This window comes from Colossoma macropomum, unplaced genomic scaffold (assembly GCF_904425465.1).
Source record: "Colossoma macropomum unplaced genomic scaffold, Colossoma_macropomum, whole genome shotgun sequence".
Classification (NCBI taxonomy): Eukaryota; Metazoa; Chordata; class Actinopteri; order Characiformes; family Serrasalmidae; genus Colossoma; species Colossoma macropomum.
Genome location: NW_023494809.1, coordinates 6,946,198 through 6,962,497, shown reverse-complemented (window position 1 = coordinate 6,962,497; position 16,300 = coordinate 6,946,198). Strand labels below are relative to the sequence as shown.

At 38.6% G+C, this 16,300-nt stretch overlaps 2 protein-coding genes across 2 annotated transcripts; both read right to left on the bottom strand.

Annotated features, from left to right (window-relative positions):
- Nucleotides 1-931: 931 nt before the first annotated feature.
- LOC118798685 (fucolectin-5-like) lies at nucleotides 932-5,412 on the bottom strand. Its single transcript, XM_036558173.1, has 6 exons — nucleotides 5,334-5,412; nucleotides 5,098-5,174; nucleotides 4,241-4,538; nucleotides 2,815-2,969; nucleotides 1,657-1,939; nucleotides 932-1,179 (listed from the first exon to the last, which is right to left on the bottom strand). Exons 2-6 carry the CDS (start codon nucleotides 5,168-5,170, stop codon nucleotides 1,029-1,031), a joined length of 960 nt encoding a protein of 319 aa, XP_036414066.1. The 5' UTR covers nucleotides 5,171-5,174; nucleotides 5,334-5,412; the 3' UTR covers nucleotides 932-1,028.
- Nucleotides 5,413-10,255: 4,843 nt separating this feature from the next.
- Nucleotides 10,256-14,762, bottom strand: LOC118798683 (fucolectin-1-like). The gene is made up of 6 exons (XM_036558170.1): nucleotides 14,668-14,762; nucleotides 14,380-14,456; nucleotides 12,863-13,160; nucleotides 12,239-12,393; nucleotides 11,087-11,369; nucleotides 10,256-10,968 (listed from the first exon to the last, which is right to left on the bottom strand). The coding sequence occupies exons 2-6, from the start codon at nucleotides 14,450-14,452 to the stop codon at nucleotides 10,815-10,817; spliced, it is 963 nt and encodes a 320-aa protein (XP_036414063.1). The 5' UTR covers nucleotides 14,453-14,456; nucleotides 14,668-14,762; the 3' UTR covers nucleotides 10,256-10,814.
- Nucleotides 14,763-16,300: the final 1,538 nt, after the last annotated feature.

Below are 16,300 nucleotides of genomic sequence, written 5' to 3'. Positions count from 1 at the left end.
TGTTAGCTCAGCACGTGAACAGTGTATGCTTTTCTAATGCGCTATAAAGAGTGTTCAATGTAATGAATCCTAATTCTATGCATAATATCAAATGACTTATAAAGTGATGCAGCTGTGAGCAGTACGCTTTGTGTCCTGTGTTTGCTCTAAAACTAATTCTCTATCATTCCCCCTCTTAGGGGCGTAACGTGCTGCACTTGTGCTTCATACATAACAGGAAAAAAGTTAATTTTTTCTAAAAAAAAATTTCTGTGAACAATTTTGCCTCAATTAGCGGTCAGAGATACATTTTCATATGTTTATTTAAATTGGATGATTTTTACCAAATGTGCGGTTGACGATGATGGACTCATGACAACACACATGGTTTTGGGTTCTGTGGGCCCCATTTTCAATGTTTACCCAAATTAAAATATGATGTGATTTATTATTATTTCAGCCTCAGATTCTTGTCCTTTGCTCATTTTCTGTGAAGAACATATAAAATAACCCATTTTCAGTGTCTTCACTCTGTTCACCCCCCACACATTTATATTACACATGTGGTGTTGGGTGAACCCGCGGGGAGGAAAAGTGTGGAGGTGGTGTGTCCTTCACTCTGTTCTCCTCCTACATGGCCTGCTGTTAGTGTGTGTGTGTGTGTGTGTGTGTGTGTGTGTGAGGGTGGACAACACGGACAGGCTGCTGACTGGCTACAGCTGCTAAAGAAGAACCCTACGCTGGACACCTGTGATATTTTAAACATCTGGTATTTTTACATAAATTGTTATGACTGTATTGATTAAAAAAAAACAATAGTATGGTGGGTCCAGCAGACCACTGAGTGACAGACACATCAACACCACACAAGGGTTAAATATGATGTAACTGAGCCAGACATGAGAAGAATCAATCAGCCTCCATCAAATTTCAGCTTTACAATCAATCAGCATTAATAATCAAACAAGTTCCAGACTTTAATTTCAGTTGAAGTGCAATCACGGCTAACAACTGACTGAGAATTAGCAAAATAAAGGCCAAGAGACTCTTCAGACCAGAGGAACTCCAAACACCTCCACCTCACACAGAGAGAGATACTCCTTCCTTTCTGGAATCACAACGTTGATGTAGCGTCCCACCATCCCGTTACACTGGAAGGTCACAGAAGGGGTGTGACTTGCGTTAGGGATCAAACCACACCTACAGAAGCAGGAAAAGAGAAATAAATTATTACCAACAGTAGGTTATTTTATAACAAAAACCCTGTTTTAAAAATATTCATATGGAATGTTTAGTAAGACCAACACTGACTTGTATGCCTAGACTTGGTATGTATTTTTAGTTTAATGCATTTTAGTTTTTTAATCAAAGAAATGTTAAACGTTGAAAATATTATTTACAATACCAAGTGATACAGTCCCAAAACTGAATAATGGCGTGGTGCATTTTCTAACCAGTAAGTGATAATTAATAACAATAAACAGCCTTTTGTGTAAATTTTTCAACTTCCATTTTATTGAGACGTGTGTGCTCCATTAACCATGGAAAATCAGAAACTCAACATTTTCTTTGTATAATTAAAAAATGACAATTATAATGCTATTATACATTCATGAGCAAATTTTAACACACTTTGAGTACAAAATATTTTGTCACTTATACCTGAAGAAAGTTTACCTTGGGTTGTTGTTGCCGTTGTTGTCCAGAGTGTCTCCAATTCTGATTTCAGCTCCATTCAGCCTTTCGGGAACCTGGTCCTGCCTGTTAGTGACGGTGATGGAAAACACTCTGTGTTGTTTCAGCAGGTCCAGCCTCCACCACGGACCAAGGTCGTTGTTCGTGTGTGTGCAGGAACCGTGATTGTACACACCATCTCGATTTCCGTCAACGGCTTTAGATGCCAAACCAGTACCATAAAGGCTGGACTGTGTAGCTGCTTTTTTCAGTGCTACGTTCTCTCCTGCACAGGAAACAAAGTCAAAATTGGTGACTGATCATTTGTAGCAAATAGATCACTCTGAATCTAAAAAAACAATATAGCTGATTAATAAGCTGTTTACAAAAAAGTTTAAAGTAAAGCAAAAGCTAGAATATGAAGGTAGACAGGGTTCCTTCTGATAATAACCGAACCGTTAATTTTGCCCCTTATCTCTTCTTATTAAAGTCTGCTGCAGGGTTTCAGTGTCTTGGCGTAACACTGCAACCAGTATGTGAAATACCCCTCTGGAATTCTGGGGATCCCATGTTGGCTGGCTGCTAACTCACTCTCCATAGCAGCGCTAATGCTAGTTTCAGTGGCAGCAAAATGTTTGTTTTAGCAATTATTCATCTGGAAATGCTCTTTTCTAGTTTGGGCACTTGGTAAATTGGGAACGTTTTCAGATTTACAGATAAGCTGCGGCACATTGCAAAGTTTTTCAGAGGAATCCCAGGCATGGTTACAGTTGCTAGGCTATGAAGGACAAAGTGGATGAAACAATTTGCAACAGCACCACCCTGAGGCAGAGCAGTGCTGCAGCTCTAGTTAGGTAAGTTAGTTAAGAAAGTCAGAATCCCCCCTGCCCCAGAAATTTGATTTTGAAGCATTTATGGGGTCCAAGAGGTGTATTTCACACCTTGCCTGCAACCACATCATGAAGAGACTGGAATCTGACAGTGTAGCTTGTACAGTTCCATATTTATTAACCATTTCAGGATAAAAGCTCTGATGTTGGATGAAGCTTCTCATGTCCACAGAATTAGATGTGAATTTTACATTTGTAAACAGACGTAGACGATCAGTGCTCTTGCTCTGAGTAAACATGGACTCTACGTGTGTACATGTTTTGTTCTCACCACGCTGAGTGGGATATCCATAGACTTCAACCTCACAGAGAGTCAAGAGCCGGTTATTTCCAGGTATGATAATGTTTACATAACGTCCTGAGAACCCTTTATCCCAGTGGAAGGTGAAGGATCTTCCTGGAGGAATGGAGGAAATCACCTCCACTCTGAAAAGTAGAAAACACACACAGAAACTTAAGCTCCAATCACGAACCACTGAGTGCTGAACACAGGACCCATAGAAGCTGTCAAATATGTACGTTTATAATGTAGACATCAAAGCATGACCGAACACATACAGATCAAATGTGTTTTAGGCAGCGTAGGTTATTTTTCTTTAATATTAGCAGATTCATTAGTATTATATTACTCATTTTATATTCCTTATTCTCTTCATTAGACATTGTGATCTCTTTTACCTACTGCATATGTTTGGACGTATTTATTTGTTGGATTAAACCCCTATACACACCCCCCTTGGTCTCACACTAATGGGATGAGCTTTAAGTACTTTTCCCTATCATGTGGCTCGCGCCAGGGTTGACCCCTATCACCACTACTCTTCGCTATAACTGTACAGCCCCTGGCTTTTGCTATCCATACAGGGAGATCTTAAACAAAAAGTCTCTTTATATGCAGATGACGTGGCGTTATACATCACTGACACAAACGTCTCTTTGACTCAGGTCCTTCAAGTTATAACCATATACAATTTGTTTCCAGGTTAAAAGTTAAATGCTTAGAAAGGTTAGTTATTCCCATCAACATATTAGCTAATGATTTACCTCCCAGTGCTTAGTCCTTCCATCTAGTCCACCTTATATTTAAATATCTTGGTATTACTTTTGCCTGTAAACATTAAGACGTCTTAAAGTTTTATTTCGCACCACTTCTTGCCTGCATCGGAAATAAACTGTCCCATTGGTCCTCCCTTCCCCTGATATTCATTTGCTGTCAGTATTGCAAAACTTTATATGCTTCCAAAATTTCGTACGTATTTCAGTCTATTCTTACCAAGTTTTTGGTAAGTCTTCAATCAACAAAAACTTTTACGTATGTTGCCGACCTATTTCTTACTGTGAGGTTTCAGCGTGATAGTCTATTTTCAGATCATCTTAAGTGCTTCAACTAAAAATAGCAGCTTTTAAAGAAAAAAAAGTATTAGGATTCGTATCAGCCGATACTCAAGGTTTCAGTACTGGTATCTGTATCAATACTGAACAATAGTGGTATCATACCTATCTCTACCTAATGCTGATACTGTAAAATAAAATCTATTCTCTTGGTTATATAACACTTTTAGTAGGCTTTTGGACTTGATTAACATAGTAAAATTTATCAAAAAAATTATGATGCTATCAAACTAAAACTGTGTCTTGAGTTAAATATTGTATAATTAAAAATACAATAATATTACACATCAAAATGAATTTCTTACCGTGGATTATCATTTCCATTATTGCGTAAAGAGTTTCCGATGCATATTTCAGCTCCGTTGATCCTCTCTGGACAGCAGTCTCCTCTGTTAGTGATGGTGATGGAGGTCACTGTGTACTCGTCCAGAAGGTCCACCCTCCACCAGGGGTTTTGTTGCCACCTGGTGGCAGTGCACGACCCGTGGCCAAAGTTTGAATCAATATTTCCATCTATAGCGTTGTAGGCGTGACCGTATGCTGCATAGGGGTTTTCAACCAAGGATGACTGTGTGGCTTTTCCATAGAGAGCGAGGTTTTTGGCTGGAATTAACAGAGCAATGCAGACTCAGTTGTACATCAACACAAAAAGAATCATCCTGAGTTCAGACAGAATTTTGTGGGCTACAGTCGGTTCAGACAGAATTTTGTGGGCTGCAGTCGAGTTCAGACAGAATTTTGTGGGCTACAGTCGAGTTCAGACAGAATTTTGTGGGCTACAGTCGGTTCAGACAGAATTTTGTGAGCTACAGTCGGTTCAGACAGAATTTTGTGGGCTACAGTCGAGTTCAGACATAATTTTGTGGGCTACAGTCGGTTCAGACAGAATTATGTGGGCTACAGTCGAGTTCAGATAGAAATGTATCTGGCTTTTTGTGAAGCTCCAATGTCTTACAGCGAAAACTTAGACTGCTATCCATAAATAATTGAACAAAAACCATGTAGAATTTTATTAAATTGTTGTGGCTTTGTGGTTTAGCATATCTGAAAAAAAGTCATGACTGTGAAGATCAATTTCAGAACCTCTGTGTGATGGCATGATATGATGGCATTTACATGTGAGCTAACCGCACTGAAATTAAAAAGAAAAGCTGACGTGTACCTTGTGTGGAATATGCATCAATGAAACCAGATACTGCAATGATCCCAAGCAGGTAAAACATATGATGATGCATTTTTCTAAAAAACAAAATACATACATTATTTTAACTCTACTAATTGATGCACATTTATTGTCATGTGCTATATTCATTCTTCATTACATTATTCTAAAATACCATTTTCTAGCAAATTTATTATAAACATTCAGCTACGTTAAACATTCTGAGAAGAACTCACCTTTAACTGAAAGGTGCAGAATTATGCTGTCTCAAAGATGTGATCAGTGTCAGTTATGCATGCCAACAGCACACAGGCCTTTATATAAGGCTTAATATTCAAAACAGTTCATGACTGACAAACAATTCTTTGGTTACACAAAATAGGATATGAGCTATAAAGCCATCCTGTAATGTGAGCGAGGGCTCTATCTATGTTTACTGTTTTAATGTGAACTGTACTTCGTCGGAATTCCAGACTAAATTTACACAAGATATAAAATTTACACAGAACATCTGCTTCAATGTGATGGTATATGACTGTGAGCTGAACCACACTGGAACTGAGGCTCAACATCTGAACCAAATTTGCTGTTTAAATATCAGCAAATCTTCATGAATAATGTTTGAATATTTGCATGTTCATTTTTTAATGTTATGGATATAAAATTAAAATGCAGAGGTTTAAATGTTATTTTTAATACTTTATATTGGGTATAAAGCGATCTACTATTATATTTGATCAGAAGAGGGCTGTGTCTTTGTTTATTTTTCCTGAGAACTGGAATTTCACATGAATACATTTTTACACAAGTTACAAATTTAACAGAGCTGTAATCAAACCAGTGGATAATGTCAATATTGCCTCACCTCAGTGCTACTATCTCTTGGTGCTGAGAGGGTATATTTTATATTTCTATATGCGGTTTCAGGTACAAAAGATTTATTAAATCAGTTTCAATTGAATTTTCAAATAAATAGCATCTCAACTAAAAATTAACATGCCCTTTTAATATTCATTCTTTTAATTTTCAATAAGACAAGCTACTTCAGAGGAGATTATAGACCACTATGCACAGATTCTTCATTCAGAAACACACAGACTTACTAAAATATTTCCCTCTTAAATACTAAAAACAATAATGCGAAGAACTCTTCTTTGGGCTCAGTAGATCAGTAAGCAGTCGCTGTTTTATTCTGTCATCAGGAGATTGTTTAGTGCAGTATTACATCCCTCAGCCTCATCGGTTTGACAAAATTCAGAATTTTCTATTGTTTTCATGTTTTCTTTTATTAATAGTCTTTCACTACAATACCCACCACACATTGCGTAAACACATCTGTGGTGTGTGCCCGGGCCCCGATGGCGGCTGCGAGAGCCTGCTGGAAGGTGGGGCCTGAAGCAGGAGGAGGAGGACGACGACACTGCCGGTCACGAGAGGCACGAGGGCAAGGAGTGAGTCCTGAGCTCCACCGCCCGGGCCCCGCCCCCTGTTCCGCAGTGAGGCCACTTCACTACACCTCACGTTCGACCCAGGCGGCCGAGCTGCGAGCTGGGGGCGGTGACGGGGAGGTGTAGCAGCGAGCTCTCGTTCCCTCTTGGCTCGGTAGGTAGATAGGGACGAGCAGCAGCGGCAACAGAAGACTGAGGACAGCGCTGAAAAGCTTACTTTAAAAAGGACTGAAAAGTGGCCAGCACAGCTCTGATTATTTGGTTTTGCTTGCTTTGTGTTTATTTGGTGTGAAATTAAAACATGGTTGCTGCAACACTGAATCCTGCCTCCCGCGTCCTCCTTGTGCCCGGGTCAGCGCATTCTGTGCTACATCATCATAAAGCTATTGGGAATCCCTGTGGTGTCACCCAATCATGACTGCTAGTATGGCCACTGAGCTACAGGCTAAGAAACAACTAAGTTAGCAGTAATGTAACTCTTACCTTGATTAGCGAACAAAATTATTAAGGAAACAGAAAAACAGAGATTTTGTCGTTAGTGAGGATGAAGACCAGAGATGAGTTTTTACTCTTCTATTCAGAGAAAAGGAGCCAAACTGAGGTAAGATTGCTAGGTTTAGCTTTTACCTTGGTGTCCTACTCATCTGACGAGTCACTACTGTGACTGGAGTAATCCATTCTGTCCATTTTAATTATGATTTGAAGACACATGTCCACGTGGATGTTTAACAACTGGAACCCATAAAGATTTGTCTACCGGCTCCATATGGGCCCTGTGTGTGTTAACCCATATGGGGCCAAGTTGGGCTGCAAGTGGGGCCTATGTGAGCAAACATCCACTGGCCCTACATGGGCCCCTTATTGTGTGCCCTTATATGGGCTAATGTTGGGGCTGAGAGTGGTAAGTGGGGGCCCTTATGGGTAATAGGGGCCACAAGTGGGTTATCACATGTATTACATATAGTTACCATTGGCCGGTGTGCAAAAAAGTGATTATTAAAATTGCTCCAACTCATTCACACTGTGTAACTGACAGCATCACTTTTCTATCATATATGATGAAACACAGAATGCTAAATGGACTTTAATACTGTTAAGTAATTTATTAATTTCTTTCAATTTGATATAATGCTATTACAAAATGTTAAATAGTTTCACAGTTATTAAATCAACTGTAAAGGGTAAAGCAGTAAGCTACCACACTGCTTTGAGCAAAGTATCTGCAAGTATCAGTATATGAAATGTTTGAGCTTTTTAATGCCTCTTTACACAGAACCACATTATAAGCAGCCTGAGCTACAATAGTGCAAATTTCCACAAGTTTCCTTATGTTTCAGTGTTATGTTAGCGCCTAGCTAATAGTAGTTTGCAGTCACTTATCCACACTGGGTTTAATGCTATGAAACTTCTGGCTTTAAAATAGACCTTAAAGCTTATAAAACACATTAAATTATAACATATTCTACTCTGTATGTTGCAGTTTTCAGTGAATTATTCAGTAAATACTTCAGCTTAAAGCGTACAGCTTGTTAGCCTGTTAGCCATGTGCTGCATATTACACAGCATATTTCTTATTTCATCTTCAAGTTTGCATCAGAAGTCAAACTGAAGAAGATTTTACAACTCCTAAATCAGCAAAATAAAATGTTTTGCATGGTTTGTATACATAAAGACAAAAATGTTGGACAGTTAGTGAAAACGTTTACTTAGCCACATAGCAAGCTGGCTGTTTTAGAATTTGTTTGTTTCACTGGTTTACAGGCTTTATCTCACTTATTAAGGCTAATATCTTATCCCTGCAACAAAAAGTTCAATTTTACTTAGCAATAGCAGTGAAATTGGACTAAATATTCCTTTTTAGCTCCATAATTCTGTTGATTAATCCTCAGAAGTGGAAAGCTAGCCTTTTAGCTATTGAAGGCTCGAGGTGCCTTTTGAACCAGTTCCAACCAGTTCCAGAAAATAGCCTTTTATCTTTAGTCAAATATGAAGCCATGTGGAAAAGCAGAGACGTCTGCAGACTATGTCTTATACTCAGACTTATATATTATGTCTTATACTCATGTTTAAATGATCTTATATATCTTATAAATGTGTCTATATTTACAGTATTTCCTTAGGAATATTTAATATTGCTTATGCTTAACATTTTTAAAGCATTTGATATTCCATATTTGTAAATTTATGAAACCCAACTAGGGCCCACAGATGTAACCCGACTGGGGTCGATGACAGTCTCTAACTGGATCCTGTGTCTTTAACCCAGTTGTGGCTCATATACAGCCCTTCAAAAAGCCCATATAAGCCCATAATCACATAAAACCTACACAGCCCAGTTAAAATAAACATGCGGCCCATGTGAACATGGAAGCTGAGCAGTTACTACAGTTTTATGACTGCAGTAAGATACTCCTATCAGTAACATTAACCATCTGTTTTCTTTCTTCATTTACTTCCCAAACTATTAAAAAAACTATTAAAACGACCTGACACCAAAAGCTTTTCAAAAGTTCCTTCAAGATACATCATCAAAAGAGGGTTTTCCCAGTCTTTAAAAATTATGAAGACAGAAGAGCTAATTTTGGATTTCAGAAGGTCTAAATGCTGTGTAGTTTTTAGATTTATATCCACCACTACCTCAACTGTGCCTTATAATCTTCTGTACATCATTTTTTGTACATCATTTTCTAGAAATCTGCCACTTTGTTCACTTTTGCACTACTACTATGCAATGATAATAAAATTCTACCAGTGACACTTTAAGTGTCTTTTTTAAGTGAAATAAACACTCAACAGACTTTCAGTAACATATCAACAACATATCAATGATGTAGTAGCAGTGAATGCATTCAGTAGATTATCAAGAGACTTTGAATTAACTGTGATCTGTAAATGTTTAATCTGAGAGGAACTGAACATTAACAGGTTTAATACAGACCATCAACATCAACAAGCTGTTACAGACGCACTGGCACCATCCTGGACCTGGAGGGTTTGGGTTGAGGTTAAGGTTAGAATTAGGGCCAGAGTGAGGGTTAGAATTACGGCCAGGTTTAGGGTTAGGATTAGGTTTTGGGTTGAGGTTAAGGTTAGGATTAGGTTTTGGGTTGAGGTTGAGGTTAGGGTTAGGGCAAGGATTAGGATTAGGTTTTGGGTTGAGGTTGAGGTTAGGGTTAGGACAAGGATTAGGATTAGGTTTTGTGTTGAGGTTAAAGTTAAGGTTAGGATTACAGCCAGGATTAGGCTTAGGTTTTGTGTTGAGGTTAAGGTTACGATCTATCTATCTATCTATCTATACTGGAGATTACAGTGGTACAGCTGTTAGAGGCAAGTTGCCATGTTTACAACAGATGTCTTGATGATTACAAGGTTGTTACTCAAGAACAACCTTTGTCCTGAAAGGGGTGCTTCAGGGACCAAGTCTTGGTCCCCTCTTGTTTGCAATATACCATACTTTTCAGCCAAATCATCAGCAGTCTTTGTTTCCCTTCTGCATCACAGCATCTGACAGCATTTGAAAGCTCTGGAGAAATGATCATTTTCCTCAAGCAACCCAGAGAAAACTTGGCCTCTGATGTATGAAATGTACCAATTTTCACAAAAATGCAAGACAAAGTCTTTGAAAGATTATCAAGAGCTACTTTTATTCATAGTTTGCTGGAGCTAACCATAAAACAAGTTATACAAGTAGAAGATCTCATGCTAAAAAAGTAACACAGAAAAATAGGCCATTCTTTCAACCCAATGAGTTGCAATTTGGACTGGAATCAAAGAAGCACAACTTTTATTTTTCCTACTTGGCAGAAGACAAAACAGGGGGCTGTCCAAAAAAAAAAAAATCTCCATTTTGGGGGATTTGTGGTGATAGTTTTATGATGAGTGGACCAATAGAAATGCTTGAAAATGACTTTAAATAAAACCTCTTTACATTAACCTACATTAAAGGTAAAGAATGTTGTTGTTTTCTCCTGTACAGTTTTGCAGATACTTTTTGGTTTTTTTTTCATTTTTTGTTTTAGAATTAGTGGCTGTGTTTCAAGTTCTTAGTAGATAACCCACTTCACTGGTCATGCACACCAGTGCAGGGTCAGTGTTGCCATTAATTAGTGCCTTTTTTAGCAAATCTGCCTCCACAAGTTATTTTGACTTAAGAAAATACAAGTTTACATACAAAAAATACAAGAAAAGTTGTTTCATAGTGTAAAAGCTGGTAGAGAAATGAAACAGATCAACATCGCACTGCAATAACAAAAACCCAGATGAGGTTCTTCAGATCAGAGGAGCTCCGTACACCTCCACCTCACACAGAATGAGATACTCCTTCCTTCCTGGAATCACAATGTTGATGTACCGGCCCTCCATCCCGTTACACTCAAAGGACATGATCGGAGTCTCTTTATCAATGGTTGAGATCACCGCACAACTGATGAGGCAGGAAGTGAAAGGAAAATAATTAATTATAGTATTTTAATTATTTACAGAATTGTTTCTGCTGAGATGCAAAGAAGAAACAACTTATAATTTTAAATGATCACTGATACCTCGGGTTATTGTTGCCGTTGTTGTCCAGACTGTCTCCAATTCTGATTTCAGCTCCCTTGAGTGTGTCAGGAACATTATCCACCGTGTTAACGACGGTTACAGAAAACACTTTGTGCTGTTTCAGCAGGTCCAGCCTCCACCATGGATTGAGGTCATTATCCGTGTGTGTGCAGGAACCGTGAGTGTACACACTATCTCGGTTTCCATCAATGGCGTTGGATGGAAAACCAGTACTATAAAGGCTGGATTGTGTAGCTTTTCCATTCAGCGCTACATTCTCTCCTGCACAGGAAACAATCTGATCAAAATGAAACCAATAATATCCAATAATAGATCTATTCTGAAGGGTTCCTGTAAATCTGAAGAACAGTACCCTCACCAGCGCTAGTTACATTTATTTTTACATGAACTTCAGTACAATACTGGTGGATTTGAACTCTCCTGAGTATTTTCAAATAGTAATACTTTTACTTCTACTTGAGGATTATAAGTAAAGGAATCTACCTGTACTTAGTACTAGTTACTAACTCCTTTTTTGTGTTTAATTTCATTCTGTTTTGTTGGTGAGACCATCTGTACTGCTTTGTGATTGGTCACATCTTTGACTTTGGGGTGTTAGCATTTTATTTTAAAAGAATCCCAAAGAAGAGAAGAACAGAGCTGGACAAACTTTTCCAGTTCCTGTGCTGGTAGATGCTGGATGTTCTAAGAAGTCCCACTGCAGTTCTATAAGGTACTCAGTACTTAATCAGTAACCCCCTCTCTTGTAGCTCCACTGGGTGTACAGTTAAAGGCTGTTGATGCACAGTTTGTGTTAGCCATCATCAGCTCCATCAATGGGCAGTTTCTTGAACCTCTAGCAGTGATATTGGTGTGTAAAAACTCCAGCAACAATGACGAGCGATAGCGAATCTCTAAACTGGTGAAAGTTATAAAGTGACCACTCAGTGGGCGACCAAAGTAGTTTCTATAAAAGCTCTAGCTCATTTAACAATATGTTTTCAGTAAATAAAAGTTTGTGATGCACTGAACTAATGTCTGAACTGATGCCTGAAAGTAAGTCGAGTTACTTGATCTATGAAAAGACTAGTATGGGTTTGGATGAGTTATTAAACTCTCCTTCTAGGACACAGCCTGTCTGTTCTTCTCACCGCTTGGAGTGGGATAGCCGTAGACCTCCACCTCACAGAGAGTCAGAAGCCGTTTTTCTCCGGGGATGACCACGTTAACGTAGCGACCTGAAATGCCTTTCTCAAAGTTGAAGGTGATGGAGTTCCCTGTAGAGATGCTTGGGATCACCCCAGCCCTGGAGAGAAAACAGTGCATACATGTGAGATTGAGAGATTTTCAACAGAAAATATATGATGTGTTTAGTGTGTCTCCACTTTCCCTTTATTACAGTTTCCATTCTTCTCAGCAGACTTTCATCAGTGCAGCAGTAATAAGAGATGGCATGAGAGCTTATAACTGAACTCAGGAGATTTGTCTCCAGGGAGAACAAAAGTGGACTGAGAACTGACCCCTGCGGAACTCCACTATTGAGGCTTGTATGTGGACTAGTTGGTGTGGAAGACAGTCAGGTCTGTGGTTTTTGACAATGTGAAATAACCCAAGCCTGACATATATTTAAGACATTATGTCCAAACCTGGCAAGTATTTCATTAGTTGGTTAATTTGTTTGTTATGGCACAGGTTAGTTCTGATCCCTAGTAGCTTTAAAGCAATACCAGCAACAATTACCATTTCACAGTGAAGTAGAAGAACAGGTGTCTCACCATGGGTTGCTGTTTCCGTTGTCGAGTAAAGAGTTTCCAATGCGTATCTCAGCTCCGTTGATCCTCTCTGGACAGCAGTCTGCTCTGTTAGTGATGGTGATTGAGGTCACTGTGTACTCGTCCAGAAGGTCCACCCTCCACCAGGGGTTCTGATGCCACTCTGTGGCGGTGCATGACCCGTGGTCATAGTTCGAATCAGTATTTCCATCTATAGCATTGTAGGCATGACCGTATGGAGCCCAGGGGTTATTAACCAAGGTTGACTGTGTGGCTTTTCCATAGAGAGCGAGGTTTTTGGCTGGAGTGAACAGAGAAATGCAGAGTTTCAGTCAGTTGTACATCAACATGAAAAGCATCATTCTGTGATCAGTGAAGTTAGTTCTGTTTAATTAAGTTTTAGTAAGTAAAACAGCCAAAGTACAAAAAGGGAGCAACCCTTCACAAAGTTTGAGTGGTGAGTAAACAGTATTTAAAGTGTCCGTTAATGACAAGCAGCTGCCGCTTGTCAACACTCAGAGGTGCTCGATCTCTGGAATGGCTCACGATTGGCCAATGGTTCTGACATGTTAGTCATGTGATTTGCTGTTGCATCCTGGGAAGTGGAGTTTTGTAGGGGATCCACCTCTGAACTGACCGAGCCGGAGGGAAGCATGACATAACGGCTATTTTGACTGGAATTGAAGTAAATGAAGAGTCTGTGACTTTTGTACAGAGTTTTCTGCTACTGGCAAACAGTCCTCAATTAGCTATAATTATAGTTAGCTATAATTAAAAAATATATAAATTATAATTAAATCAGTGGTGACCAGTTCTCTAGGCTGGTATGTTCAACAGGGTTAGGGATGCATTGATACTGATACTGGTATCGGGTATTGGCCTATACTGTACTCAACCTCATAAAAATGCACCGCAATAATAATAAAAAAAAATGCATGAATGTGCTATTGATGGTTCTATATAGAACCTTTTTAAAAAAGGTTCTATGTAGCACCTAGAAGGTTCTTCTATTGTTACAAGCTTGACACCGTAACAATAGAAGAACCCTTTTGGGTGATATATAGAACCATTTTCAAAAAGGTTCTATATAGAACCATCTACAGCACATTCTCCATCAATCTGAAGAACCATTTCACCATGCAAAGAACTCTTTAAATCATGCAAAGGATTCTTTGAGTGTTCATGGTTGTATATAGAACCATTTTCTTTATTAAAGAACCCTTGAATGTTCTTTGAAACCCTTTTTTAAGACTGTACTTGTACTCGGTCTGAAAAAAATACTCTCACTGTTTTCCTTAACAGAATAATGAATTACATTGTTCAACTTAATATGAACAATTTCATCCTTAATTAATTCATTAATTAGTCAGGTATTCATTAGGTTTGTACATAGGACTGTGTACAACCTCGATCTTAAAAAAGATCACAGTGCACAGAAAACTGCTTTATGCCTTGTTTATGTTGCTGATTATTATGTATACTTGTGTCCATATATATATATATGTGGAGATGATGTGTACCTTTCATAGATGATGCATCAGTGAAACCAGCCACTGTAATCACTCCCAGCAGGTAAAATATGTGGAGCCCCATTTTTCTATAAAAAAATGGAGTAAGAGTACAGTAACTATTGATTCTGTCTGCTCATCGCTGTATTACATTGTATTGTAGGTTATGTTCGTTATGGGTTTAAAAAGTATCCAAGCATTACTAATAAACTACCTTCATTAAGTGTTAGATATTTCCAGCATGCGATTTTGAAAGTATTTCTAGACATGCAGTGCATCAAAAATCTGAGATGAACTCACCGATAAGAGAAACTTGAAGAATTAAACTGCTCCAACGATGCTGCTGCCACTTTTCACTGCAGTGTGCCTTTTTATAAAGCAGAGTGTTATGTAAAGCTTAAAGGGGAGTTCCACCTATTTTTCAAAATTCCACCCATTGTTGAATGTGTGAGATTTGTGAGAATGTGTGGTTTGGTGTGAAATGGTTCAGATGTCTTTACAGTGGTGGTGATAGGAACCAGGGGTCGCCATGACGACAACACAAATATAGACATTTTATTTACTATCAGAACCACCAGTGAACCTACACGAGTCTTCTGAGTTTATATGGAATGTTGATGATGGAAAACAGTGGAAAATCTGAAATAATACGTTTTCTTTGGGGACTATTTTGCCTAATAACACCCTGCATGTATCCCTCCACTATGAATGGAGTTTAAGTTCTCTAAACTATCCTAAAACAGTGTCTCAGTCATCAGGCAGTCAATTCATAACCATTTCATGTAGGAACTTTCTGTGACGGAGCTTTTAGAGGTGGACGTCTGGTTCCTATCACCACCACTGTGAACAGTTCTGACTCGGTAAGTTTATCTAGAACAGAGCGTTTCACACCAAACCGCTCTGAATTAATTAACCAATTAAGAAATTTTGAAAAATCAGTGGAATTTCCCTTCAATGTGGTTGTTGTTATGTCTGGTCTTGCCTAACTGTTGTGTAAGTATGGAATCTTATTGGTCTCCTGAGGCCAGTTTGAACCAGTAAACACTGTGCCAGATGTTTAAGCCTGTTGCAATCACTGCAGTGTTGGTCCAGTGGAACAGTTTGAACTTTTATAACTACAAGATCCTAAAAAAAAGGTTCTTATAAATGCTACATTCATATGTGAATATATTAGATATGAATATGTTAAACATGGTAAATAGTTTAGATATTTTAATAATTTTCTAAGCTCCTGTTGTTATGATCCAAAAGTGGTTCTTCTATGCCTTCACATAGAGAACCCTCTTTGGCACCTTTATTTTTAAGACAATATGCAAAACTAAATCACAAAAAGTAGAGAATGTGACTATTAAGTCTAGTCCAAGAACAGAGGTCATATTAATCACTAGTCCACAATGGTTCCTAAAACAGTGTAGCTTATACTATCAACAGACAACAGAACTGTTTATTAGCTGCCTTTTATGTGGAAACCAAATGATTTAATCTGACTCCAAAAACACTCCCGGGCCACTTTATCGGAAACCCTTCACTTGTAGTTCCACCTTACTAGTGTTCAGTTATAAAGACAGTAGCACATCTGTCACTGTTGTCCAGTTTGTGTCAGTCATCCAAATAATATCTGGATGACAGCGGCCTTGTGGTCAGAAACTGATGTTGGCTGGAGTAGAGGGGGGCTGAAGGAGTGCAGCAACAGATGGACTTCAGTCTGTAACTGTACACTTACAAAACCTTAAGGTAGGTGTTTCTAATAAAGTGGCCAGTGAGTGGAAGCAAAAGGGAAGTGTTTCTTATAAGCTGGCCAGTGAAGGAAAACACAAGGTAGGTGTTTCTAATAAAGTGGCCAGTGAAGGAAAACACAAGGTAGGTTTTTCTAATAAAGTGGCCAGTGAAGGAAAACACAAGGTAGGTGTTTCTAATAAAGTGGCCAGATTGT

Bases quoted from the DNA above. Each gene is read 5' to 3' on its own strand.
- LOC118798685 (XM_036558173.1), bottom strand. From the start codon at position 5,170: ATGCATCATCATATGTTTTACCTGCTTGGGATCATTGCAGTATCTGGT. The intron at 2,970-4,240 runs GTAAGAAATTCA...TCTACTTTTCAG, and splicing joins AATGGAAATGATAATCCACG to AGTGGAGGTGATTTCCTCCA. The intron at 1,940-2,814 runs GTGAGAACAAAA...TTTCCTGTGCAG, and splicing joins TGGATATCCCACTCAGCGTG to GAGAGAACGTAGCACTGAAA.
- LOC118798683 (XM_036558170.1), bottom strand. From the start codon at position 14,452: ATGGGGCTCCACATATTTTACCTGCTGGGAGTGATTACAGTGGCTGGT. The intron at 11,370-12,238 runs GTGAGAAGAACA...TTTCCTGTGCAG, and splicing joins CGGCTATCCCACTCCAAGCG to GAGAGAATGTAGCGCTGAAT. The intron at 10,969-11,086 runs GTATCAGTGATC...CTGCCTCATCAG, and splicing joins AACGGCAACAATAACCCGAG to TTGTGCGGTGATCTCAACCA.